Source organism: Lycorma delicatula, chromosome 5 (genome assembly GCF_047948215.1).
Source record: "Lycorma delicatula isolate Av1 chromosome 5, ASM4794821v1, whole genome shotgun sequence".
Lineage (NCBI taxonomy): Eukaryota > Metazoa > Arthropoda > Insecta > Hemiptera > Fulgoridae > Lycorma > Lycorma delicatula.
Genome location: NC_134459.1, coordinates 22307976 through 22335514, shown reverse-complemented (window position 1 = coordinate 22335514; position 27539 = coordinate 22307976). Strand labels below are relative to the sequence as shown.

At 29.2% G+C, this 27539-nt stretch overlaps 1 protein-coding gene across 5 annotated transcripts in view; it reads right to left on the bottom strand.

Annotated features, from left to right (window-relative positions):
* Positions 1–27539, bottom strand: part of LOC142324799 (uncharacterized) — a 91692-nt gene that overhangs the window by 38349 nt on the left and 25804 nt on the right. For 4 of the 5 annotated variants that reach the window (XM_075365798.1, XM_075365800.1, XM_075365799.1 and 1 more), the window contains exons 7-17: positions 27359–27469; positions 24875–25021; positions 20166–20286; positions 15023–15206; positions 13109–13317; positions 10597–10711; positions 8019–8279; positions 6289–6435; positions 4245–4366; positions 3740–4019; positions 2636–2823 (exon numbers count right to left, since the gene is read on the bottom strand). In XM_075365798.1, coding sequence (XP_075221913.1) covers positions 2636–2823; positions 3740–4019; positions 4245–4366; positions 6289–6435; positions 8019–8279; positions 10597–10711; positions 13109–13317; positions 15023–15206; positions 20166–20286; positions 24875–25021; positions 27359–27469 — 1885 coding nt within the window. The remainder of the gene's footprint in view (positions 1–2635; positions 2824–3739; positions 4020–4244; positions 4367–6288; positions 6436–8018; positions 8280–10596; positions 10712–13108; positions 13318–15022; positions 15207–20165; positions 20287–24874; positions 25022–27358; positions 27470–27539) is intronic. The other variant, XM_075365801.1, reaches the window with a different exon arrangement.

The following is a 27539-nucleotide window of genomic DNA, read 5'->3' as shown; positions in this document are numbered from 1 at the left end:
ACTTGTATTGTAATAAATGGAAAAAGATATGTAAATAACTACCCTAGTTAAGCACAGGAACCTCAACATACAAGATGTGTTCCAAAAAGTAACAAGAATTTTTGTTTTTTGGAAAGAATTTTATTTATTCATCTACATTAATATTATCCCCTTCAAAACAATCCCCGTTAGATATTAATAACTTATATGCTTTTTTCAATCCCTGAAACACTTCTGGAACTTGATCTTTGGAATAGTGTTTAGCTCTTTCAGCTATTCGCTACTTGTAAAATAACAGTCACCTTTAAGGTTCTCTTTATTTTTGAAAATAGAAAAAAGTCGCATGGGACCATGTCTGGTGAATATGGTAGCTGGGGTACAGTGTTGTTTTTGGCGAAAAATTGATGAACAAGCAATGAGGTGTGAGCAGGTGCATTATTGTGGTGCAAAAGCCACCACAATAATGCACCTGATGAATTGTTTTGCCACAAATCTGGGCGTTTTTTTTTTTTTTTATTGCTTCAGGCAAACGGTGTTGTACTTGTAGGCAATACTCCTTATTGATCGTTTGATCTTGTGGGAAGAACTCATGATACACTATGCCTTTAAAATCGAAGAACACAGTGAGCATTCGACCGTACTTGTCAAGCTTTTTTCAGTTTTGGTGATCCAGAATGCCTCCACTGGGACGACTGAGCCTTAGTTTCAACACCAGTTGAACCCATGTTTCATCACCTGTTATGACACGTTTCAGTAGTTCTGCACCGTTGTTGACTTCATTTACGACTCCTGAGCAATTTCCATTCGCTGCTGTTTTTGTTCGAAATTCAACAATTTTGGAACAAATTTTGCAGTCACAAGTTTCATACCCAAAACATCCAAAAAAATTTCATGGCATGAGCCAATTTATATCCCAACATCATCAGCAACTTCTCTGATTGTAATTCGACAATCATTAATAATTATTTCTTTCACTTTTTTCACATTTTCATCGGTTGTTGATGTGCTGGGGGGCGTCTGGGGCACTCATCATCAACGCCTTCACGACCTTCTTGGAAATGCTTATACCGCTTGTAGACCCTTGCTTTACTCATAGCAGACTCACCAAAAGCAATATTTAACATTTTTAAAACATTGCTATACTTTATTCCAGTCTTATAGCAAAATTTAATACAAATTCTCTGATCCATTATTTATACAAATAAAAAATTGCTAATCATACCAAAACACATGTTACCTTTTTGACAGCTGACAACAGATTAAACATCCAATATGGCTAAAAATGTGCAGAAACTTTTCAGACATATTTACCAATACAACAACGAAAAAATCCTGAGAATCAGACATACAACCAGCAAAATTTCAAAATTCTCATTATTTTTTGAACACACCTCGTAATTACTTCAACCAATACTATAAGAAAATAAAAATATTATTTCCTAGGAAAGCAACTTTTTTAAAAATAATTATTCTTTTAAACAAGTAAAAGCTTATAAAAATAATCAAGGTCCAACACGTATTAAAGAATTTCATATATTAAACAATAATCAATGACAAAACTTAAAACATTAAAATGTAATTAAAGTTTGATGGATTTTTTAAAAATAAAGTATTCTCATAAATAAATCTTAGAAAGAGTCTCTATTTTCAATATACTTTCTTTAATTACAGAATTAGTAAAAACATAGAGTTAATTGGCAAAATTCAATGCAAGATTTTTTTAAATTATACTAACAAGCATATAAAGATTAAAACACACGTTACTATTGCTAAAGAAATGGTATATACTACAAAAGGGGGCTTCAACATAAGAAATGTGTATAGATCAGTCAATATGCACAGTAAATTTTACTTTCCTGGTGAATATAGCTAGAATAGTTATATTAAAGTGGAAAGCATGGTGAACATGACTAAAATGGGGTATAGAGTTTTTTGCCACCTTTTCATTTTACGGTCCAACTAGTTCATTTATGTACGCACATATATGTGTTGCCACTTCTTGGCCTAATATCTCTGGATTGATTGAACTGATTTTCTTCAAATTTGGCTCAAATTATTTCTACATGTGGGACATTGATCACATTAGTTTTTTCAAAATTCATTAAGGTGGTGGGAGATAGGATGAAAAAAACAATTCTGATTTTCTTCAGAGGCCTTTTAGAGAGAATTTTATTAAAGCAAATTTGTTACCTGCAATGCATACATAAATAATCAAACAATTTTTTTTTCAAAAAATCATTCCCATTTCTTAAAATTGAAGTATATATTTTTTGTTATTTTTGCTCTACCTTTCTTTGGTTTAAATACTTTTCAAAAACTTTTTTTAAGCTTTCAAGAAATGTCTACAATTTTTTTAAAAAGTTATAGCCCCCAGTCCTAAATTATAGTAAGTTTTTGAACATTTTTTTTCTTATTTTTGTTTTTAACAAAGGATTTGTTAGATTTTGAGAAAACTTTATTAAGCAAATTTGTTAAGCTTAACCTATATGAATATTTTTAAAAATGTTTTCTTAAAATTTATTCCTCACTTCTAAAAATTATATACTCAGTTTTTTGTTTATTTGGCTCTAATTCTTTTCATTTTCATTTTTATAGCTTGCAAGGTCATGCAATACTTAGCCAGCATATATAATTACCAAATCAACAAAACAAATACCTTTTTCTGTTTTTGTCTAGCTTTCTTGGCAGCTTTTTTGGCATCTTTACATTTTGCACTTGGATTTCCCTCGATAAAATCTAGCAGGTCTTCTAAATCTCTAGGATCTTTTTGAATTTCTACAGTGGCTGATGACGTTGTTGATGATGATGTTGCTGCTGCTGCAACTATTCCATTTGTTAATGGGGCTGCAAAAGAAAAAAAGAAATGAGAATAAACAATATGAGATGATAAATTTAATAGCTAGGTACCTAAGAATTTTTAAGCATAAGGTTATCCTTATACACTTGAAATGACAAAATAAAATTTAACATTTTTTAAACTGAAAGTAACCCTTTTTGTTAAAAAAAAAAACTTTATTAAGTAAATAAATAATTTTTTAATCGATTTAAATGTATCTTAAACAAATCTCATGACCTTTGCTTACACTGTAACTACAAAGCTCAAGAATTTGAGTGATTATACATTTTTATTAATAATGTTTCTTACTTTACTTTTAACAACAGACTGGAATTCAGTCATTTTTTTTACGACTAATACCTCCTATTGACCAGTCACTAGGAAACATTATAGGAATTATAGGAAGTCCCTAGTTCACTATTATGTTTTATTTATTGTTATTGCTTCAAATTTAATCATGTTTTAAAAACTGCTTGAATTTTTATTTAAATTAATTTTTCCTAAATTTCCATTCCTATTTCATTATAATAAAAGGGAAACAAAATCATCATATCATATTCACAATAGGTTTATATCTTTATTAGGTATAATATAATCTATTTTAGGTATCTATATTAGGTATAATTCCTCTACAAAAAATAAAAATTTCTTTTTGGTTCACAGAAATTCAACAGAAAGAGGAGTCTATTTTTTCTATAACATTAGCATGGTTTATTCAACTGAATGAACATTGTTCTGTGAATCTGATTATTTAAAAATCCAATGTACATTATCTTCCAGCCACTTTATATCTGAATATCAAATCGACCTTTTCTTTACATCATTCTACTTGTCAACCAAGGTCTTTAATGTAAAGTAGCACACACACGATGAGTGCTATTTAATTTTTTTTATTTTTAAATAAGAGCAAGGTGTAAAATTTACCAGTATTAGATATCAGTTTAGTAGATGACAGTGACGACGATGATGATGATGATGATGAAGACATCGATGACGTCAAAGATGACAATGAAGAGGCATGAGTTGCGGCAGTTGAAGATGTAGTGGTGGTGTTATTACTGCTGCTATTACTAATATTACTATTACTACTGTTATTAGTGTTACTATTAGCAGCTGCTTTACATTTTGCTTTCTTCTTTGTTAACAACTGCCTCAATCTTTCCCTCATTTCTTGATAATTTCTGCTGACTGGAGCCACTGATGGCTAAAAATAAAACAAAGGATAATTTTAGCACATACTGCTTGTATCGCACATTCACGATTAGGTAGTTTTATTAGGGCTCATTCTTCTATTAGAAAAAATCAAGCACATTCCATATAAATAAATTAAAAGTATAAAACATTATTCACATGATTTACTACCACAAAACAAATGTTCAGAATTCTGAATATTACAGTTAAATTAATGGATTTTAATCAAATCACTTACCACTCCATGACCGAACACTTCACAATAACAGCAATCACAATGTCTTGAATCACGTTGTGTTGATGTAGATCTTTCTGAGCAACTATCCTCAGGGCTGGCAGAATCATCATCATCTCCTCCTTCTTAAATATACAAAACAAGGGTTTCACTAATAATTCATATATACAATAATACCTCATAAAGTGTAAACTGACCAGTTACATTGCTAATAAACTAAGAATATAGCAATAAAATAAGAATTAAAACAAACGTACACTATACAGTTCATGAAATGAGCAACCTCAAAAAATTTCATTGTATTATGTAACTGAAAGATTAATCTTCCTGTGCTACTTAGATTGTAGTATAAACCCATCATCCTTCTTTTATGGTAAGGGGTCACAATTTTTTTTCAAACATATTTTATTACATTTGAAATTCCACAAATTTTTTTCTTATATTTATGGAAAAAACACGTAAAATGGACAAACTTTTAAAAAACCTTGAAAGAAATACTATTTAATTTTCTTTTATGGTAAACAAAAGTAAATTTATAAACTGGAAAAAATTCCAGCAAAAAAAAATTTCAAGACTTAAATTTATTAGAAGTTAAAAGAGTTTGTAGTAAAGAATAATACAAATATATTTTTATTGAAAGCTAGATATAAAAATAATTTACAATTACTTACATTTACTAAAAAACTATTTCTAATACAAACAAGTCAATGCTATTAAAACCCAGAAGCAAAATTAACTAATTAATTTCATTAATTTAAGATAATTCCTCCAAGTAATATAAAAACTGATTGGCTTTTGTAAAATAGTTTACTTTCCAGATTAAAAACTTATCCTAAACTATATGTTTTTAATTTTATTGAAAGTGATGCTAAAATAATGCTGAATTACTACGACAATGTAGCAGTTATTAATTTAAAAAAAAAACCATTATAACTAAAAATAATATGCAGAGCTGTACTATTAAAAATATTACTACTTAATTAAACATATAAAACACTCTAAATTAGTAAGAGTACATTGATATGTATGGTAGTTAGTAAAGATATCCACCAAATACCCATATTCAATCATTTAGAAAAATTATAATTTGTAGATCCATGGTACTTTCTACCTACCTATTATTATTATTTATTTTTTAGTATGTTACTAATCTCCCACTTTAGTGCAAAACTCTCCTGGTTTCTATTCTCTGCAAACAGTATCTATTCTGTACATTTTTTACTCCTTTCAAACATCTTTCTCATCAAGTGTGTCATTTCAATTGTTTTGCTTATAAAAAATCTTCTGCTTTGTTCTTGACATTCTGTCTTGGAAAAGGATCCAAACAAAGAAACTGGAAGGTGTATGTTCTTAATTTTCAGAAAAGTTTTCACACGTTCTTTATTCATTTAAATCTCTGTTTTATTTAATCAGAGAATGATAAATTCTGACCAATTAAAGAATATTCATAAAAAATATTCCATCTTGACATCTCTGAAAATGAGTCGCATCTCTTACAGTTTTAAAAAATGCAGTTTATATTTTCTTCTAGTGAAGGAAAAATTAGAGCTAACAATTATCATTTAAAAAACTTAAGTATCTAACTCACATTTGTTACTAAAGACAGTTTCAGTGCTTTATTAGTTTGATACTAAGCAAGAGTTTCTACAGATTGTAAGTAGCACACTAATACTCCATACTTACCACTGGCAACCAGTGGTACTATTAACATTACTATTTAACATGAATATAACCGTGCAAATTTCTTTAATATCTATTAATTAATTATTACAAAGTATATTTGAGTAAATAATATTATAAAACTATGTAAAAATTGAAAAATCTGTTAGAACACTGACTTAAACCATTCTCAATTCAATTATCTCTCTCACTCTCCTGTTCGATCTTTAGTAGCATGTTATTTGAAAATTCAAAATTCTGACCACATAAATATCAATTATTTTCTTACATTATTACTAACACGATAATCTCTTTGTATTACTACAACAAATCTCCGTAAAACAAAAAAATAATTTAAATAATCTTATTTAAAGATTTATAAACTTACGCGGATCAGTCGTCGATACTCGTTTTATGGGTTCAGCGTGTTTATGACAAGAATGTGAAGCTACTCCACCAGTTTGAGGCACCTTACTATTAGTGTTGTTAATACTATTATTTTCTACAGTCTGATGTTGATGTAGTCTTGAATGACCTTAAAATCATAAAATATACTTGAACATTTAGAATTTGTATTACTCCAACAAAACACGAAAATTTAAAAATCAGGCCTTGGAGATGACTTATATTCATGTGTTAGTTAATGATGTATGAAAAATGTAAGTTATTTATAACATTCAATATGTGCACAGCAGAATATCATGTAAAACGATCAGTCAATCGTTTAATTTATTTAGATGTTAATTAAACATCCAAACTTTTACATAAATTAACATAAAAATTATTAATTGTGAAAACTACTAAAATTCATGGAAAACTATGGCAGAGACCATTTTCAGAAAAAAGTCTTTTAATGTTCCCTAAGAATAAAATAAGTTACAAAAATTTTCAGTATTGTAAAATTAAGAAAAATAATATAATATAGAAATTAAGGATAATGTCCAAAATCTATAATTTTTATTTTACTAAAATGTAGATGATCCTCAAAAAAAAAAGAAAAAAGAGGACTTCATATACATGAATATTAGGACATAAGTTTAGAAATTAGACGATATTGCTAATACAATGTTACAGAAAAGACCTACAGATCTACAACTTGTAGACTCTAGATCTACAACTTTCAATATGATAACTCATTTATTTATCTGATGATATAAGATCAATTTGAATCAAAGAATGGATGAGTAAATTTTATTTTTGTTATGTATCCAAACAATAAGTCAAGTACAATGATTTTAGAGATTCAATTCAAAGGAATTCACAATAATCTTCAAAATTTTTATAGAAATATCTAAATCCAAATGTTCTGTTATTTTTATTTAGCATACACAAAGGTTCTATCTAAAAAAATTTTAACTCTCTGTATATCTCAAAATAATAATTAAACAGAGTGAAATAACAAATCTGCAACTGATGATTAAGTTAATATTATTGATTATTAATGTCTATATTAGCCCCTTATTAGTCTTTTGCAAAATTGCATAAAAAATTCAAACAGAGCAAAAATTTAATACATAACAACAGGTTTCTTTTAAAGCAACTAAATTAAGATAGGTGGAATTTTAGATAATAAGAAAGACCAGTTTTCAAAATAGAAAATTTACAACTACATATATTTTCCAAGTAGATGAAAAAAGACATAAAAGTAAATCATTATAAATCTTATAGATTGATTTTATAAATATATTGTAGATTTACTGATTTTTTTTTATATCCGATTTAAAGAATCTTTACAGAATCACAGTGACTGCCTTTTTATAAACAAATAACAAGTACATCAGTTGTGACAATATAGTGAGAAGTAACTATTCTGCAACAGTAAATATTGAGTGTAAAAAAAATATTGCCATTACTACGTTAATTGAATGACAATGAGTTAAGATTGCAAAAAGAAGCAGTATTGATAGTCACAGAAAAACAAAATGCATAAAAAAAATTATCTGTTACATCACATTTTATGTACACACATAAACACATTACTCAGCTAAGATGACTGAATGACTAAAGGCAATCAATTAAATAATTAATTCAGCAACACGTATTTAGGCATAGTGATATTGAACATGTTTTAAATTGTTACCTTGACATACAACAAAATTAATAATTTTTGACAAGTACCTGTAATAATGTTATTATGAGAATGGTGATCAGGTGACGGTGAGGTTGATGAGACAGAAGTTTGAGAGATAGCACCGGATTGAGATTGCTGTGGCTGTGGTGTTGTCTGCGTTGTTGAATGTCTATGTGTTCTCTGTTGTTGATGATGGGAAATTGGTGATGGAACTGTACTAGTATTATGCTGTGTAATACTTTTGGACGCAGCCACTGTTGCAGTAACATTATTATTTACACTAACACCTGCTGAATACTTTAGAACACCTATAAAGAAAAGTAAAGTAAATGTTTATAAACACAGACTACATGCAACAATTTTTGAAAACAGGAATTCTTACAAACTTAACATTCATAATGGTTCACACTCATCTTAATTTAAATTTTTAGACAATAACAGAATTTCCACTCAAATGGTTACCAAATGAAACTAATTAATGAAGTTTATGTATTCTATAATACACAAAATTTGTTCCAAAAGTAAGTATACTGATTTTCCTATGGATGAACAAGTAATGTAAAACGTCCTTGATGTATAACAGCATGTAGGTAGTACGTGCATACTTGTTGTTTCAACTGGATCGGTTGCATCAGTCGCACACTACTGCTGTTTGTATATGGTTGTGTTTTATAACCTCGTTATGCTTGCAATGGAGGAAAATATTGAACAACGCTACACTTCAAATTTTGTGTGAAATTCAACAAGTCTGCCACAGAAACATTTGATTCTTTAACAAAAGCTTATGGAGATACCACTCTCCATAAGCAAGAACTATGGTTTTTAAGTGGCACAAAGCTTTCAAAGGGGCCGAGAAAATGTGAAAGTGGTGCGAGCTGTGATGGTGAAAGACCACCGATTGAGTGTCAGGATGATTGCAGAAAAAACAGGATTTGATAAGAATGCAGTCATAGAATTTTAACGGATCGTTTGCACATGTGAAAATTTTGTTTAAAACTCATATAGAAAAACTAGTCTGGAGGAAAAATTGCTCTGCGTGAAAATTTGTCAGGATTTACTGGGAAGATTCGAAATTGAGCCAAATATTTTGGGTAAAGTAATAAGAAGCAAGGATGTTCGAAACTAATCCCTAGACTTGTGTTCGGAATAGCACACAAAAAGTTTTTCTTGTCTGAAGAAAGCATGCATGAGCACATCCAAGGTGAAAACAATGATTATTGTTTTTGTCAACAGCTGTGGCATTATGCAAAAAGAATTTGTACCTCCAAGACAGACAGTTAATAGCGCTTTTTACGATATCTTGGAGACTTTGAAAATGGGTCCAGAGAGTATGAATGGACATGGCCCAAGATTGGGTACTGCACAAAGATAACACGCCAGCTCACACTTTGCTTTCAATTTGAAAATTTCTGGCGAAGAAAAACATTTTGCCCTACTTCCACAGCCTCCCTACAGCCCAGATCTAGCTGTATGCGATTTCTACCTCTTCCCTAAGTTGAAGGGTCATTTCAGGATGATGGAAAACATAAAAAAACTGTAACCAATGAGCTACACACACTTAAGGAAAATGATTTGTGGTACTGCTATGAACAGTGAAAGAAACATCGGAACCGCAGTGTAACTTCCCAAGGGTCATACCTCGAAGGAGATAACTTGTAATTTCAGGTAAGTCCAATAGATAATTAAATAAAAATCAGTTTACTTACTTCCAGGACAAAACTCGTATATGATTTCATGGTGTATCAGTTACGTATGTGTAAAATGCTCTAGGTGCAGGAGCTGTGGACATACTCTATGACTATACTCTACGGATTATGTACATACAATACCTCTTTATTGCTGTTTAGTGAGTATAAATAAACTACTGCAAACTGTAATATGCAGTTTTTTTAATTGATATTTTTCATTTGTAGCTGTCAGTATATCCAATTATAATATTTTAACTAATTTTTAATTTAAAATCTGTTAATTAAAGATGCATTTACAAAACTATAACAGATACACCCTGTTTCATCCTAGATCTGTGAAGCAGTTTAACTAGATGTTGGTCAAAATCTGTCTTAAAAAAAGAAAAGTTAGTGTTGTCAATGGAAATAAAAAGTAGATCATACTGATGCAAACAATGAAAAACATTGATGTAACAATACAAAGGTAGACTGGTACAAATTTTAATTTATTTTATAGCAAAATATATACTTTTTACATTTTCCTTATGTACAGCTTTAAAATTTTATAAAGTTTATTTAAAGTTTATTTTTAATCCTAGTAATAAAAAAAAACCAACATGCTTTAATATATTAGCACATTTAATTCAAAATAACTTGAACTATTCTTCTGAATGAAATCTTCCTTGAGAAAATAACATTCATTGAATTAACTGGATTCATCCATCCAGGTTTCAGAGCATTTATTACAAATAACTTTAAAAAAAGTTCCTTTACAAAAAGGTAATTTAGAATAAGTAAAATGTTAATCCAATTATGTCATTAAATATGCAAATGAAAAAAATAAGACTTGTTAATTTCTGCAAAATCAATTACCACAAAAATAAATAAAAAATAGAATATACAAATAAAATAAAAAGAATAAATAGAATAAAAATAGAATGCACAAACTGATACTAACCTAAGGGTCTGGGTGAAGGAGGGGGTGGAGTTCCTGGTCTAGTGGTGATACTTGAAGTTTTACTAGGACCTGATGAGATACAATTATTACGACTTATATCACAATCTGTATTCACCTATAACAAAAAAGGAAAATCACTATAAAATAATATAAAAATATGAGTTTTAGTAATCAAAGCTAGCACAAGCAATGATTTAGTTAGATTACAAAAAAAAAATTAAACGAGATTTTTAGTAATGGAAAAATCAGTGTTCCCCAGTTCTCAAAACAAAACATAAAAATATTTCTTTTGTAAGGAAAAACTAATTTCTCTTTTTTCTTTCAGAAATGATCCCACTGTTGAATAAGTATATTTCTGTAGGCAACTACTATTCCACATATAACAGTGAGTTTTCCATATATTTATTTATTACTTTCCTGAAATTAATCTTTTAAGATTCATATTATTCATCTGTACTGTTAAATTATATTTAAATTTTTGAGGGAGACATTCTTATAAAAACTAATTTATAATAATTGCAATAAATAGTAATACTCGTGCAGATTAATATGCAATTATCGTTAGTTTAGTATTTTTATTTTTATATTTTTATTATGCAGTAATGAAATTACTTCAATCATGACTGAGGATGCAGGATCCTGCGAAAGTACTTTCATGAAAAATTAAAGTAAGATATATCTTATCTCAATATTCTGAAGTAGATGGTTTATTTATTAGGAAAAAAAAACATATATATATATATATAAATATATATACACAAGGGTGTATCACAAAGTTATCCTGGGACCTTTTATAACCTATTCTACTCATGAAAATAGTAGAAAAAGATCATATAAACATGTCCTAAAATGCTTCCTTTGTGAGTTATGGCTAGTGAAAAGTTTCGTTCAGATTACAGCTACCCATGTGAAATGAGGTAGTACTGAAATTTTTAGAAAATTAAGTAAGGAACAAAATTTTTAGTGATTTTTAATGGCTTTTGAACTGAAAAATCGAATAAAATAGATCCCAGAACCGTATCAGCAGTAGTATTTCAACATCTTTATTTTTTAATCAGCCCCATAAAGAGAAGACAAGTAGGCCAAATTGGGACTTCAAGGAAACCAGATGGTATTGAAGTGAGAAGTTCTTAAAAAGTCACCAAAAGTTCCACCAACTCTCTTCCAGTATGAGTATGTACTCTCTTCAATGTCCTGTTGGAACTAGCAGCTGTCTCTTCATTTCCACCAATACAATAAATTGCAGCAGTGGGTAATGTAAGAAAAAATTAGATATGTAATTCAGTTTCATGATAATGTGAAAATATAAACATAAACCTATTTTTTCAAGTAGAGGTGAATCTTACAATATGCTCTTGGATAATTTTTCATTAATGAAGATAGCGAGATAAAAACTGATCACATCAGAAAAGAAGGATCAACCAAATTCCAACCCTGTCCCATAAAAAGTAATAAATTATTTAAAGAAACAAAGATTCACTGGTTATCAGGAGGCTCAATTCCTACAATAATGTAATTTGGTAGGAATAAAGCATTAATATTTTCAGAGGAAGCTTTCTATATTTAAACAGTTGTTTTTACAGTCATTTTCCAGACTGCAACTGATCACCTACAAAATTTGCTACAAATTTCATCCATATATATTTTTTCTTAAGCCAGCTAAGCTGGAAATCATTGTTAGATGAATACATATGACAACCAATAAATTTGTTCAAGAATGAACACTGCATGTTGCATTAAGACTGATATTTACAAATCACTCATGACAGGTACTGAATTCTCTTCTGGTGTATGTATTTACTCGACCAACCTCAACTATAAGAATTAATATCATACAGCATTTCTAGTACACCGCTACTTACATTCACAAAATGCATTTTTCTTGCCATAATCATTATCTTCCCTATTCTGTTCCTATTATCTTGTTCAAGTTTAACTTAATCATTATGTAATATCTGTTTTTCTTCTAATTATCTACTTTGTACTTTGATCAGAATTTACTTTTTATTTTTTTTTTTTAGATGTTTCATAACCTGGAATTATTTTTAAATAAAATTTATTCAAAAATAGCAGATGAAAAAAATTTTTAGCAGCTGTTTTACAACAAGAATTCAAATTGTAATATTTTTACAAAAAAAATGTAGATTACTGTTATATGAGAACTGGCCTCAAATAAATGAGATCCAAATTATTAATACAACAATAAAAAATATGTAATTCTTAACTTTATAACTTCATGGTTAACTATTATTTTTTCAAGTGTTTGTTATTCATACAGTCATGATTATATCACCAACAGAAAACATAATTTATTAAGATGAAAGCCTAAACTGACAGTTTTTACAGAAAAATACCCGACTCGGAAAATTTTATTTTCAAAAAGGAACAACACAACACAAACAAAACACATATATCTTTTGAATTAAAAATTTCATTAAACAAATAAAATACAAACATGACCACTACTAAAAGTATCTTCTGTTAACAAGAAGTAAAAAATATATAAAATTACCTGATTATGATCATTAATAACAGTATTAGTAATAGTTGTAGTAGTATTGACAGTTGACTGAAGTGTTGCAGCCATAGATTGTTCAAAATTATTCATCTGTATTGCAGTACTATTAATGCTATTATGGTGCTGTAAAAGTGTAGTATGGATGTTGTAAAGGTGAGGATAGACACTGCTACCAACACTACCACTCCCACCACCACCACCTCCTGAACAAAAATAAAAAATAAACAATAATAAATTATCTGTGATCACTTTTATTTTACCACATACAAAATGATCTAATGTTAAACAATCAATTTTTTTACATTTTTTTAAGGGCTTTTTTTTAATTGTCTACGGATAATAATAAAAAATAGCAGTAATACTTAAATTGATTCTAAATAACTCATGGTGGAAAACAGTGTGGAAGATGGAAACTGTTGTATTGGTTGAAAGTTAGAAAGTTTCAAGGTTGATAAATCAGTTAGGGTAAAGTTGAAAATAAAAATCTAGGATATTGTTATTACACTTCATGCGTAAAGGCGGAAAACTAAGTAGAAGACAAGTAACTGGTGAAAAGCCTCCATGTTCGGAAAATTTTAAACCCTAAGGTCTGTGTCTGCCAACTCAAATGTAAGCTCATATGCAAACAGGCGGGAAAAAATCTGTAGTTTTCCATTTTAAAATTTCGATTGAAAGTGATGCAGCACAGTTTTTTTCAATGATATCTGGGAAATTTCTTAATAAAAATCATTAGGATATGTCCACCAGAGTAGATACACCTTTTTTGTTTATATCCAAGCCCATTTTCTAAAGGGTATACAACAAAATTGAAGATAATAGTTGAAAAAAGGAGTCTTTTCTGTTTTCCTGCACAATGGTTTTTTTTACGTTATGTATTATATTTTATATTTTTTCTTCCAAACTAGGGGGTATTTGGAGGTATTTGCAGAGAAACTATAAATATAATCTAACCAAGCTTAACCTGCGCTTGCTAACCTATTTTTGTATTTCTGCTTGTCAATTTTATTCAAACATAAGTAAAATATTTCTCCAATATTATACTTATAAATATAATCTAACCAAACTTAACCTACACTCGCTTCGCTTGATAACCTTGACTAGCAACAGAAGCAAGCATAGGTTAAATTTGGTTAGATTATATTTATAATTTCTCTGTAAATACTTCTAAATACCGATTAATTTAGAAAAACAAATTGAAAAAGAGTGGCTGCTCTTTTACTTAAAAAATAAAAATAAAAACTATGAGCTGAAAATAAGTTTAAACTGCATTTACCAGAGTTCATGACAGCTATAAACAGAAAATGCAAAAAAAAAGGTTGAAATACAAAATTTGTAGAAGATGTTTCTTTCTTTTTTCAATATAAAAATCATGTTACTGTAAACTGGCAACATCCTTACCAAAATTACAATTTATTTTTGTATCAAACCCTTTAATAATAAATATTATAAATGGTGAAATAATTCATGTATTTTCACAAAACACATTTTTGATTACTTCTACTTAAGGTTTATTTTTTCTCCAATATTCAGTCATCATTTCTGTTAATTAATCATTAAAACAAATGTTCAGAATTAAAATGATCAAATCTTGTGGAAAAAAGTTTTTATATTTACATATTCATAAATACGTTAACAGTTTACATAATCCCACATTTTTAAGGGGAAAATGGATATCATACACGCGTCGATGAGTAATGTTAGTAGGAAACAACCTATAAGACATATGATATAATATTTTTTAACTCTTTGAATGGCCGAAATACTTGTTGAAAAGTAAAGGATAGCTAATAAAAACTAAACTCCAAAAGTAGAATGCTTGAAAATTGACAACTACCTGTATTAAAAAATAAAAACAGAAGATGGAATATAAAGACAGAAAACTTGAAATGAGTAATAAAACTATATTACCTCCTCCTGTACCATGTATGTGAGGATATAGATGAAAGCCTCCACCACTTCCATTAGCTCCACTAACACATCCTGGACCAGTATTACCAGCAGAGTGTAATGTATGGGGTGTTCCTGGACCACCTCCTGGAGATGTATTAACAATAACACCAGCACTAGTATCACAGTCATTATCAAGGTTCATCTGAAACAAATATTTTCATAATGCCGCATACACTACTTAATTACCTTAATTATTTTAATACTGATTAAATTTAATTACGGGATGTTCCCTTGTTCCTATCTACACCTTTTAGTGTTATTTCAAAATGTTTCCATAAATTAATATTGAACAATTAAAAAAATGATACATAGAGGTCAGGTTTGAAAATTCACTTAAAACATACATTTAAATAAATTACAGAATATTCAAACATACTTCAGATTTAAGATTCTGCTGAAAGATGAATTGTTTAAAAAAAAAATGGAAAGCAATTTTTCTTGAGAAGTTTGTTTCTGCTGACCTCCATCTACCTCTGGAAGTGTCTCTATTCATCATATGGTTTCACAATTTTCATGCACTTCAAAATTCTATTCTTACAACCATAAAAAAATTAACTATACACAACATCCTTATCATATGAATGAATAAATAATATATAGAAGAAATTAAACACATAAAACTTCTTAACACATAAACTTAAGTAGTGATTGAAGAAGGTGTAAATGTAATGTGACAAAGAAATAGACTTTGGGTTTCTATTTTTATTTAATTTCAGTATATCTAGATATACCAACTCCCTCACGAAACCATTAACCTTATTACTGACAAAGGAGCTTGCTTGTGTGTTTGACAGAAATGAATATAGCCATAATTTAGGTGCTGCCACAAGATACAGCTTTTGAGAAAAAGGCAACATCCCTAGAAAGTTTCTGAGGGCACCTACAGATTGACAATATGGACTCAAGAGTGACGACATGGAATGTGAGAATGATGTTGGCACCAGGGAGTATAAGGGAGGTAGTATGCAGCTGATTCATTATAGGATAGAAGTGGTGGTGCTGCAGATGTGCGGCTTAGTAATGGATAAATTGACAAAAAAGATTTTTCTATATTGTACAGCAGAAGGGTTAATAGGAGAGGTTACAATGGTACCAGTTTCTTTACCATAACAGAAAGCTGTTAAGTTTCAAAACAGTGTCAGAGAGATTGTGTAAAACTGTAATATATATAAATGTTACTTATTATTACATATAATAATTATTATTATTATATATAAATATTACAGTAATGTCTATGTATGCTCCTACAAACGAGGCGGAGGAGCAAGAAAAGAAGGATTTCCATGATGAGTTTACGAGGAAAGTGAATAGGGATCAGAGGTATGACATGGTAGTGATGCTGAGAAATTTGACTGCTAAGATGAGAAAACCATCAGCAAGGTCTGCTGCTAGTCAGTATTCTATGCATGAGGAGTCAAGTAATAATGGCTTTCTATTGGTGCAATCTGCAGAATGTAATAGGATGGCAATTAAGAGCACAAGATTCCCTAATAATAAGGTACACCTAGATGCTTGAAAATTCCTGGCATCGAAAATGGTCAACCAGATTGGCCATGTCTTAATTACGCAACACATGTCTTAATTAACTACACAAGCATTGGGGATTTTGGATGCGTTAGAGGGCCAAACTGTGACTGATCATTTCCTGGTGAAAGCCGTGATTAAATTAAGGCTGGCCAGTACATGTAAAGAAAGGGGGATGAAGAGACGCAAATGGGATGTAGGTAGATTGAAGGTTGAGAAGGATAGAAACAGGTAACACAAGAGGTTGAACGAGAAGTTTGCCAAAGTGATACGAGACACAGTAGAGAAGTAAGTGTGGAAAGTCAGTAGAGGAATATTAAGGGAGTTTTGGAGAGGGTTATTCAGGAGATCATATGAGTGAGGACAGTATGAAGAAGTGATGAGTGGTAGGAAGGAGAATGAGTCAGTAATATGAGAGATATATGAGTTAGGCAAAGAAATACAAGTGCGAAACAAGAAGAAATACAACGGCAGGCTAAGGAATGATATGGTTGTAACAACGAATTTGAAGATGGAATATAAAGAATAAAAAATAATAAAGCTCCCAGGGAGGATGATGTGGTGAGTGAGTGGGAAGTTTATAAATTGATATTGATGATATGAAGAAATGAAAGGATGCCTGATGAATAGAAGAAACGTTTGATCTGCCTGTTTTTAAAAAGAGAAATAAGATGGTATGTAATAATTATAGGGGTGCCTCCTTGCTGAGTACAATATAAAAGATCTTTACAAATACTTTACTACAAAGGCTTATTCAGTTTGTGGAAGCAGTTCTCGATGATTATCAGTGTGGTGTTAAAAGGGGGTGGAGTACTGTGGACCAGATCATCAAGTTAAGGCTAGCAATGGAAAAATATGGGGAATATGATACTAAACTGCATCTGCTCTTTCATTACAAAAGGGCCTTTGATAATGTATCAAGGAGATAGGTAATGGAAGCACTTGAAAAATGTGGTATACCATTAAAATTTGTTAAGCTGGACAAGATTTCCTTGATGAAACATATTTGAGGGTGAAAATGGGTAATTTTGTTGGAAGGCATTTTACGACAAGATTCAGAATCAGATAGGGAATGCTTTGTCAACTCTCTTGTTTAATGTACCACACATTAAACGACGACTGCTGTGTCCCACAGCATTCAACAGCAGTTGAAAGTGCTGTGGGAGATGGGACCATCATAAATAGGTTGCGGCAGGTGTAAGCACATACAGATTACATGGTCATTACGGCAAGGACGATAACAGCATTCAGTCTGTTGGAGAAGGATGGTAGAGGTGTGGGACTTAAGATTAACGAAGCTAAAACTAACTAAAAGAAAATGTCAAGTAGAAGAAATGCAAAAGACATAGAAATAAAAATTTTTATTTTCAATGAGTGTTGTGTAAATTGGTGTGCTGATAGGTAGTAGTGGAAAAGTGTCAGATGATATAGATAGAAGGATAATGGCAGGTAACAGGGCTTTTTATGCTAGTATGAAGTTATTTAAGTTATGCCTCTTATCAAGAGCAACTACATGTAACTACATCAACTCTGGTAAGGCCTGTGGTATGTTATGGTTTTGAAACATGGGTGATGACAGTGAATGACACATCAAAGCTTAGAATTTTTGAAAGAAAGATAACGAGAAGAATCACAGGACTGGTCTGTGAGAATGGGGAGAGAAATAATATTAAAATTAATGGCTTACTGGAAAATGAAAATATTGTAAGGTATGTGAAATTGGGAAGAATTAGATGGGTGAGTAATGTGGTGAACAGAAGAGGGGACGATGGCAAGGAGGTATGGAGGCAAACAATAGAAGAAAAAGTACATGTACAATAGAAGAAGGAAAGGAAGATTATGGAATAGATTGATGGATGATGTGGAGAATGACTTGAGGATGTTCAGTTTACATTTGGAGAAGATAGGCAGAGGATCGAGATAGACAGGGAGGGTCAGGAAGCCAGGGATATCGGCCTGTAGCACCTACAAGTGAGCAAATGAAGGGCAAGGCTTTATGTATTAAGTGACTGAAAGCAATAAAAAACTACAGCTGCAGTTTTTAAATAAATGGTTTCTTCATATCTCTTATTTCATAAAACTGAATGGAGAATTAAATATTCAATTGATTTCTATGCTGAATAAAAGATACAGATTCTGTAAACTGAAAAAAATATAAAATTGAATAGTGTAATATTTCAATTAGGTAGTGACCTACATATAAACAAAAATGTACAGTAGTAATTCAACAAAATGAAAATATATAAATACAGATATGTGGGAAAACTAAATTTTTCTGGTTAGAACACAGCTCATCAAATATTCAAATATGTAAGTATAGTTTAATTTAAAAAAGTAATCTTTTTACTACTTCTAAGACCACAAAATTGCTTACCAAAGAAAACTTTATAACTGAAATTTTAAAATCTAATACTACTGATTATTCAGCATTCAACACATTAAGAAAACCAAGAAGAAGAAGAAGAATGACTGTCAGAAACATTTACACACAGTGTTTGATTTATTTGTTATACATTTTCAGTGTTTAGTCTCAACATTACATCTTTATTTACTTTCATTACCTAAACTAACAGTAATCTGTAGAAAACAATTAAAAATCAAAAGTTATCTCCTTTAACAAATGCTTTAGTACCTCTCCACAATTATTGTGCTGTAGAAGATTAAAGTAAAGAATTTCATAGTTAGCATCCTAAAAAAATTAATGTAACAAACAATATAACTCTCTTTTTCCATACAAATATCTTTGACACATACTCATCACATTTACAAGGATGAATTATGAGTCATATAATTGAACTGTTTTGATAAGATTCAAATCCATAACAAAAAAAATATTAGCTGCATACCACTGAACTTTCTCTATCATATACATAGGCTAGTTCAAAATAAGTACTGGTCAAAACATACAAGTAGATTAATCTTTTATTATATTTATAAGTTACACACCTAGCATAGTGCAAATCAATCATGGTATATTATAAAATAATACCACTGACTATCCTATAACAGTCATGCTACTTGAACTTGACATAGCAGCTGATCATCTAATTAAGGTAAAATCAGAATTAGGTCAGTTATATAACTATATACATGTACTCACAAACATGCATATCCAGGCAAACATACACGGACACACAAAGATTAAATGATGATTTTAAGAGTAAATTTTAAAAATCTTTACTATTCAATAATCTATGAAAGACTAAACATGTATAAAATAAATGTTAAACAATCTACAATTTTACATCAAAATAAAAATTTATTTACACGATTCTTAACACCAGAAGGTAAAAAAAAACCCCAATGACAGACATTAATTCTGATGTCTAAAAAGTTGTACAATTTACTTCTTGACCAGAACAGTAACTTGGTTTTATAAGAGCCTTAGTTGGATTCATTCAATTCAAAAACTAAACCAAATCAGCTTTGGTAAAGGTAAAATAATACTTAGTAAACAATTTCAACTTTAATATATATTGATTATCTGATGTATTGAAGTCAGTAAGAGTGAAGTGAACAATCACCAATTAAAAATATGGTAAACTAACATAAAAATAAGATATGTTATGTTACGTACAGGAGGTGCAGTGCACACATGACATTCACAGCTAGGTATTTCACCAATGGGTGTTGCTGTTGCTCCAACCTCTTGACCTTCACCATCAACCCTTGTCACTTCAGTTATCATCTTATGATTGCTGTTCCATAAAACAAATGACAAATCATATTAACATGTAGAATTAGAACAAAGCACATGCATGCATATCTCATTAAAAACTGAGCACAATTCATCAAAATTAAAATGGAAATCAATACATTTTTGTTGTAATAGTGACAAGAGAATAACAGAGAAAGTGGTCCTTTAGTACTATTACAACATACCACTGTGTTTTTTCAATAGGACTTCAGATGTCAGGTAAATATGCAATTTAATATAATTTGGTAACTGAAGTAGCTGAATAATAACAGATGTTAATATTAACAGATTATTTCAAATTAGTGGATAGCAGGTAATTACCAATTCTTTTTCTATCAAAATGTAATTTATAAAATTAAGTAAAATATTAAATAAAATTATAATACTATATAAAATTACATAAAATAATATAAAAGTAGGTAACTTAAAATTCTCTACATCAGTAAATAATCCATTGCGGTATCACAAATCACACTGCTTGAAAATATATATATTTTTTTTTCTAAAATCAATTCTTTTAATTCATACTCCTCTCTGTACTATATAAAAATATATTTATTTTATTAGATCAACCGAAGTACAGAATAAAAATAAAGTAGGATGACTTACCTTATTCCACAGTATATGCAGGAACGCTTTCGTGGTTTACTTACATCATCATCTGCATTATATATTGATCTCAAATTACATTACAAACTTCATAAAATATAATAACATATGAATTTATTTTAAACTTTTGTTCAGTTAAATTAGAAATTAAACAAAATTTAAAATATGAAAAATAAATTAAAATTAATATTAAAAATCAGATTGTAAAAGTTTTTGATTTACATATGTAAAAATGACATCAAGGCATAAAATCAAATAAAAATAATTTTAAGTAAAGCAATTATGCATCTTGGCCATTTAACTGAACTTACTTTACTGTACAGATTAAAATATATTAAATTATACATCACTATTAAAATAAATGGTGGTGCCATCTACTGCAGCTTTCAAAATACTGTCACTTCATATTCTGTCTGAAGGTTGATCATATTAAATTTATTTTTATGTTTATATGTATATAGTATCTTTCTAAAATGTCTAATCCCTTACTATTTGTATTCATATTATATTTTTTAATTTCCAGAATTTAAAATTTGTCCTATATCATATTATTGTATATTTATTCTTAATCAGATTATCAGATACATTAGAGAAACCCAGTTTACCTTTTTAATAATTTCTAAAATATTCCAAAAATCTAGCCTTAAATGATCTGGTGGTCTTTCCTATATAAATATGGTCACAATCATTACATTCAATTTTATAAATACCACTCAAATTATATAAATCAGACAAATCATTATATTTATTACTTATTAGGTGTTTTATTATGTAGTTATTTGTCTAGTACGTGGGTTTAAATTTATTATCATCATAAACCTTTGTAATATTCAACTATTTTATCAGTACAATCATATTTTAAATATACATTGTCAACTTTTTGTATGCTGTTTAATGTTATTAAATGTGTATTACTTTTTAATTTTTGATGTTGTTTTATTATATATATTATCTACGAAAGAATTATCATAACTATTATATACAGCAATATGTTTTATAATTCCTACTTCTTTGAACTTACTTTTATCTTCATTAATTAATTTCTCTATTTACCATGATTGTATAAGTACTAATTTTGTGTGACCACAAGTGATTTGAAGATCTATGTATAGTGGTTTTGTTAGATGTGGGTTTCCTATATACTGAAGTCATACATTGATTATTTTCGTTATTAATTTCAATATTAACATCTGAATTTAATTTGTTTAAAATTATTAAATGTTTGTTGTATATCACTGGATTATAGACTACAAAAATATCATCAACATATCTAATCTATAATAAAATATCTGCGTACGATTTATCCCGTAAACAACTTTACTTTCAAACTCCTGTAAATAAACCTCAGATAAAATGGATGACAAAGGAAAACCCATCGGTAGAGTGTTTTCCTGGGTGTAATATTTGTCATCAAATATAAAATAATTCTGTTTGCATATATTTCTTATAATAACAATAATATTTTCTGTAAATAAGGGATTTTCATGATTTTGTACTAATTTTTTTTTTTTATGTTAATCGTTTTTTCTGTGGGTATACTGGGATACATATTACAAATATCATAGCTAACCATCCTAGTTTTATCACTAATTTTTAAGTCTTTTAATCTATTTGCTAATTTGTACCCATTTTTTATATTATATTTGTAACCTAAATTTACTTTGTTTCTAAGTACTTTGTCAATTATTTTAGAGACAATGTAAGAAGGAGCGGTTTTGAAGTTAATTAAAGGTTGCATAGGTTTGTGTATTTTTGGTAGTCCAGTTAATATAGGTTCTCTTGGTTCATAAGGGTACAACCCTGTGATATGTTAAATTATTTTTATAATTGAAAATGTTGTAGTATTTTATTATTAAACTTTTAGTAATTCTTAGAAATTTTTTAGCAGGGTCCTTTATTCCCTTGAAATCATTCTCTATCATATATACAGATCCATCTAATGTATTCTGATAAATATAAAAATTTGAACACTAAATTTTATATTTAAAAAAGTTAAAGTTATTAAATATAAAAATATAATATGAAGACAAACAGTAAGGGATTAGACATTTTAGAAAGATACTATATATATATATATATATATGTAAACATAAAAATAATTTATTTTAATATGATCAACCTTCGCACAGAATATGGGGATGACAATATTTTAAAAGCTGTAGTAACCACCATCTATTTTGATAGTGATATATAATTTAATATATTTCAATTGGTATAGCAAAGTAAGTTCAGTTAAATGGACAACATGCATATTTATTTATTTAAAATATTTTTATTTGATTTTATACCCTGACATCATATTTTTATAAATGTAAAAAAAAACTTTTACAATTTAATTTTTAATGTTAATTTTAATTAATTTTTCAAATTTTTAAATTTTGTTTAATTTTTAATTTAACAGAATAAAAGTTTAAAATAAAAAGATAAATGTTTTAAATTTTAAATAAAATAAATAAATGCATATGTTATATTTTAGGAAGTTTGTAATGTAATTTGAGATGAATATATAATGCAGCTGATGCGAGTAAATTGCAAAGCACTCCTGCATATATATTGAAATAAGGTAAGTCATCCTACTTTATTTATTCTGTACTTTGGTTGATCTAATAAAATAAATAAATATATAATTACATAAAAGGATCAGATTTCGTAAAAACTATGCTTTCTGGGCCTATATTAACTATTTTTGTATTATCTTAAACATTTTCTTAAATATATATTTCAGAAATACTAAAACTGTTATTTTTCTTTAAAAACCTTCCAGAAAATCAGAAAAACCTACCGGATTCCATAAGCTATAAAGAAATAAAGTTCAAACATTTAATCAATTCCCCGATCCAGAAAACCAGACTTTTTGTATCAAAATTTAAAATACAATAATATTCTATTACATATTTTCTTAAAAAGTGTCTTGAATTGGTAATGGACGATGCTTTTCTGTTCTTATAAAATTTAATGCTCTCAATAAGTTGTAATCTATAAAAGATAAAAGAGATAATTTAAAACCTACAAAAAAAGTTGTAAGAACAAAAAATGAATCTATAAAATAAAAAAATGTAGAAACACAGGAAAAAGTGTTACATGAGCCTTTCCTTGGGAGGATTATCATCTTATTAATCTCTTCTGAATTTTGCATTTTAATGAAAGAAATTCAACAAAAGTTTTCTCTAGAGCTTCTTGTATTTACGTGCAAAAGGCTTCATGTCTAGTGTATATGTGTATGTATGCATAACTATGTATACATATATATATTTTAACTTTTTGATCAGAATTTTTTATCTTATGGTGTGTATATACACACACTTTTTTTTTTACTAAAAGCACAATTTTAATTATCATCTTACCATAAATTTGTCATAAACATTTCCTTTTCCTACATATTCTCTGGATCAATGTCTCAACATCATCAGGGAAAGAAAATATCCATAATTATGTTTTGTCAGTCTTACATATAAAAAAATACACTTAACATCACGCCACCACATATTATATATTGAAGTATATATTTACAAGAAGCATGCAAGCAAGTTGCTGTGTTATCTGACCAAAGTCTATTATCTTTCTCGTCTCATCGAGCTCTTTAAAATGATAACTCAAATGACCACTGGTTCTATTTGAAATATTTTAGTTGCCCTCACCACTCAGCCGCATAAAAATCAAAGAGTAAAATATACATTTATTGAAGTAGCCCCTCAGTTCAAGGAAAACTGTGAACCACATCCAGTACTCTCAATTACAAAAAAAGTTAAAGAGGGGATGTAAATTAATTCAGCCATCTAGTATAAATGTATAGTAAGAAAGTAAAATTGAAAACTAAGATATTAAATCCCACAACACAACTTAACTCAAAATCAAATCTAAAATTCTATGTGAATTAATAGTATTAATGTTATTAAAAAAAAAGAGATCTATAAAAATTCTAACTATTAACAGCATCTTAAAAATATTAACCTTAACTTTAATTATTTCATAAAAATTACCCAGTATAAGAGGGTAATCCAGGTGAGTGAGGTGGTGTAACAAGCCCACCACAGAAAATATGCGTCATGGAACACTCATCACATGGACAACCCCGATGGCCAGGTAAACTGATATCATCATTATCACCATCTGAATCGCATATCTCACTGAAAAAACATATAAAAACATGTAAATAAGATCTCAATAAATACCAAAACTGGAAAAACTTAAATTAAAAACAATTATGAGATTCATTAGTTCATAAAACAGTACAAGAATTTTTTTCCAAGTTCCAGTAAATCACTAATAAGCTTATCTCATATATCAGTAAAATAATTATAACAGCTTTGGGCAAGCTATTTGGTTTTCATAAAACTAATTATGCAAAAGAATTTTATTATTTCAATAAAACAGACTTAAAAATGATTTATTTACAGAACAAAAATAATTTTTTAAAAATACTCAGTTGAAAGTATTCATTGATTCTGTAATCAATTGTGTTATTGATGGAAAAATCAGTTTAGACAAAAATTTATCTTAAAAGGAATTATTTAAATCAGAATAAAAAAATAACATTTTAAAACTATGATAAGAATCTGTTTACTCCTGCTCATATGAAATTCATTAATTTCATTGTACCTCAGGTAGGAATGTCATTTTTTTAAGTTTTATTCTGGCTTGTCACACACACACACACACACACACACACACACACACACACACACCTTTTATTCCATTACCACAATCTTTCAAAAATAAACATCAAAGAATTTCTACGTGTAAAAACTTCTTGAGTCTCTTACATCACTGCATTCCACAAGAGACACCTACAACTACTTACAAATGAAATCCCAAACATGATATTAAACCACACAAATATGATACAGTATTTTTTAATTAAAAGATGTTTCAATGAAAAATACCGTAATAAAACTCAATACTAACTACGTCCTATGGCCATCCAGAAAGTAAGGATTGCTTTCGCATCGTATACATGCAGCATCACTCACAGTGGATCAAGATCAACTATTCTGCTAGTGCTGAACTGTAACACGGAATGGTTTTGCATATGTTTATAATGAATAAAAAATTGAAAATTCTGCCAACCGTAAGATACAATCGGTCAAACATTTTTTTGAAATGCCTTATATGGGACAATGTAATGAATGAAGAAAATGGTATAGTTTATTTATGGCAGGGAGAATATCTGTTAATGACAAGCAATGCTCAGTGTACCGTACTCCCATTACTGAACAGCTGAAAGAGTAGATTAACAATGTTAAAGAGAACTCCCATTTCATGTTAGACCAACTTAGCGATAAAATTTCCTGTATGTTCACAGTCTCTATTATATGAAATTGTGATTGTTCACCTAAATTTCCATAACATTTGTGCCCAATAGGATCCAAGAATGACAGACAACCACAGAAAAATACAAGTCTGCTACTTTGTCATTCCTGGAGCAGTACCACAGAGATGGTGATGAAATGCTGGACCACATAGTGACAGGTGATGAAATGTGGGTTTCGCATTACATACCACAGAGTATAAAGTCAATCGCTTCACAGATATCATTCTCGATTGCCTTCAAAGCCAAAAAAATTCAAACAATTTCAAAATGCAAAGCGATAGCCACAATGTTTTTGAGATCACCATGGAGTCTTACTGTGTTCGTTTATGCCTCATGGAGAGACAATTAATGCCGATTCTTATTTGGAAATTTTAATGAAACTTTGTCGCGTAATTCAAAACACTGGTGTGGTCTTTTGACTCATGGAATGTGTTTGCTTCATGACAATCTATGTACACATGCTGCAAAAAAAACTTGTACTCAAACGTTTCAGATGGAATGTTTTTAATCATCTGCCGTACAGTCCACATCTTGGCCAAGCTTCTTCCACCTGTTTAGAAAATTGGAGCGCAGTTTCTTGGCGGGGACGGCTATGAAAGTTATGATGACATCAAGATAGCTGTGTGTGAGTGGCTTAACAGATTGGTAGCAGACTTTGACGACAGCGTACAAAAACTAGTGCCACAATTTGACAAATGTTTGAACTTAGGAGGTGATTATGTGGAAAAATAACCTAAAAAATGTAGATTATGATGTATAGTTAAAATAAACACAATAAATTTGTTATAAAACAAAAATGGTTTTTACTTTCTGAATGACCCTCACAGTACAGATTTTTAATAGAAAACAATGAAATATTTTCATCACTTTAAAACTACTGATTAGTTCATATACAGATTAAAACTCATTCTCTATGATTGGTTTAATATGTGTAATTAGGGGGAAAAAAGGAATATCAAAATGTGAAAATTAAATAAAAAAATATAGTTTCTGCTTATAAATTATAATCACTGAAGTTGGTGAAACATGGTGGCTAACCTTACCAAAGCATCCTTCATAATATTAATAGACCATATATATAATTATTGCAATAGATTAAACATAGAAACATCTGAATGTAAAATAATAAAAACACTTTTAATTACACTGTTACCTAAGAGTTTTATTCCACAATTTTTGTTGAAATAATTTCCTCTGTTCTTTAAAGATTTTCCAGTCTTCTTGAAGCATTCTCTCTTTAGCTTTTAATGTAGCCTGTTCTTGACTGGAACAAACATTTTCAACCATTACTTACACATTTTTCTAAATTTCAAAGCAATTTCATTTATAGATAA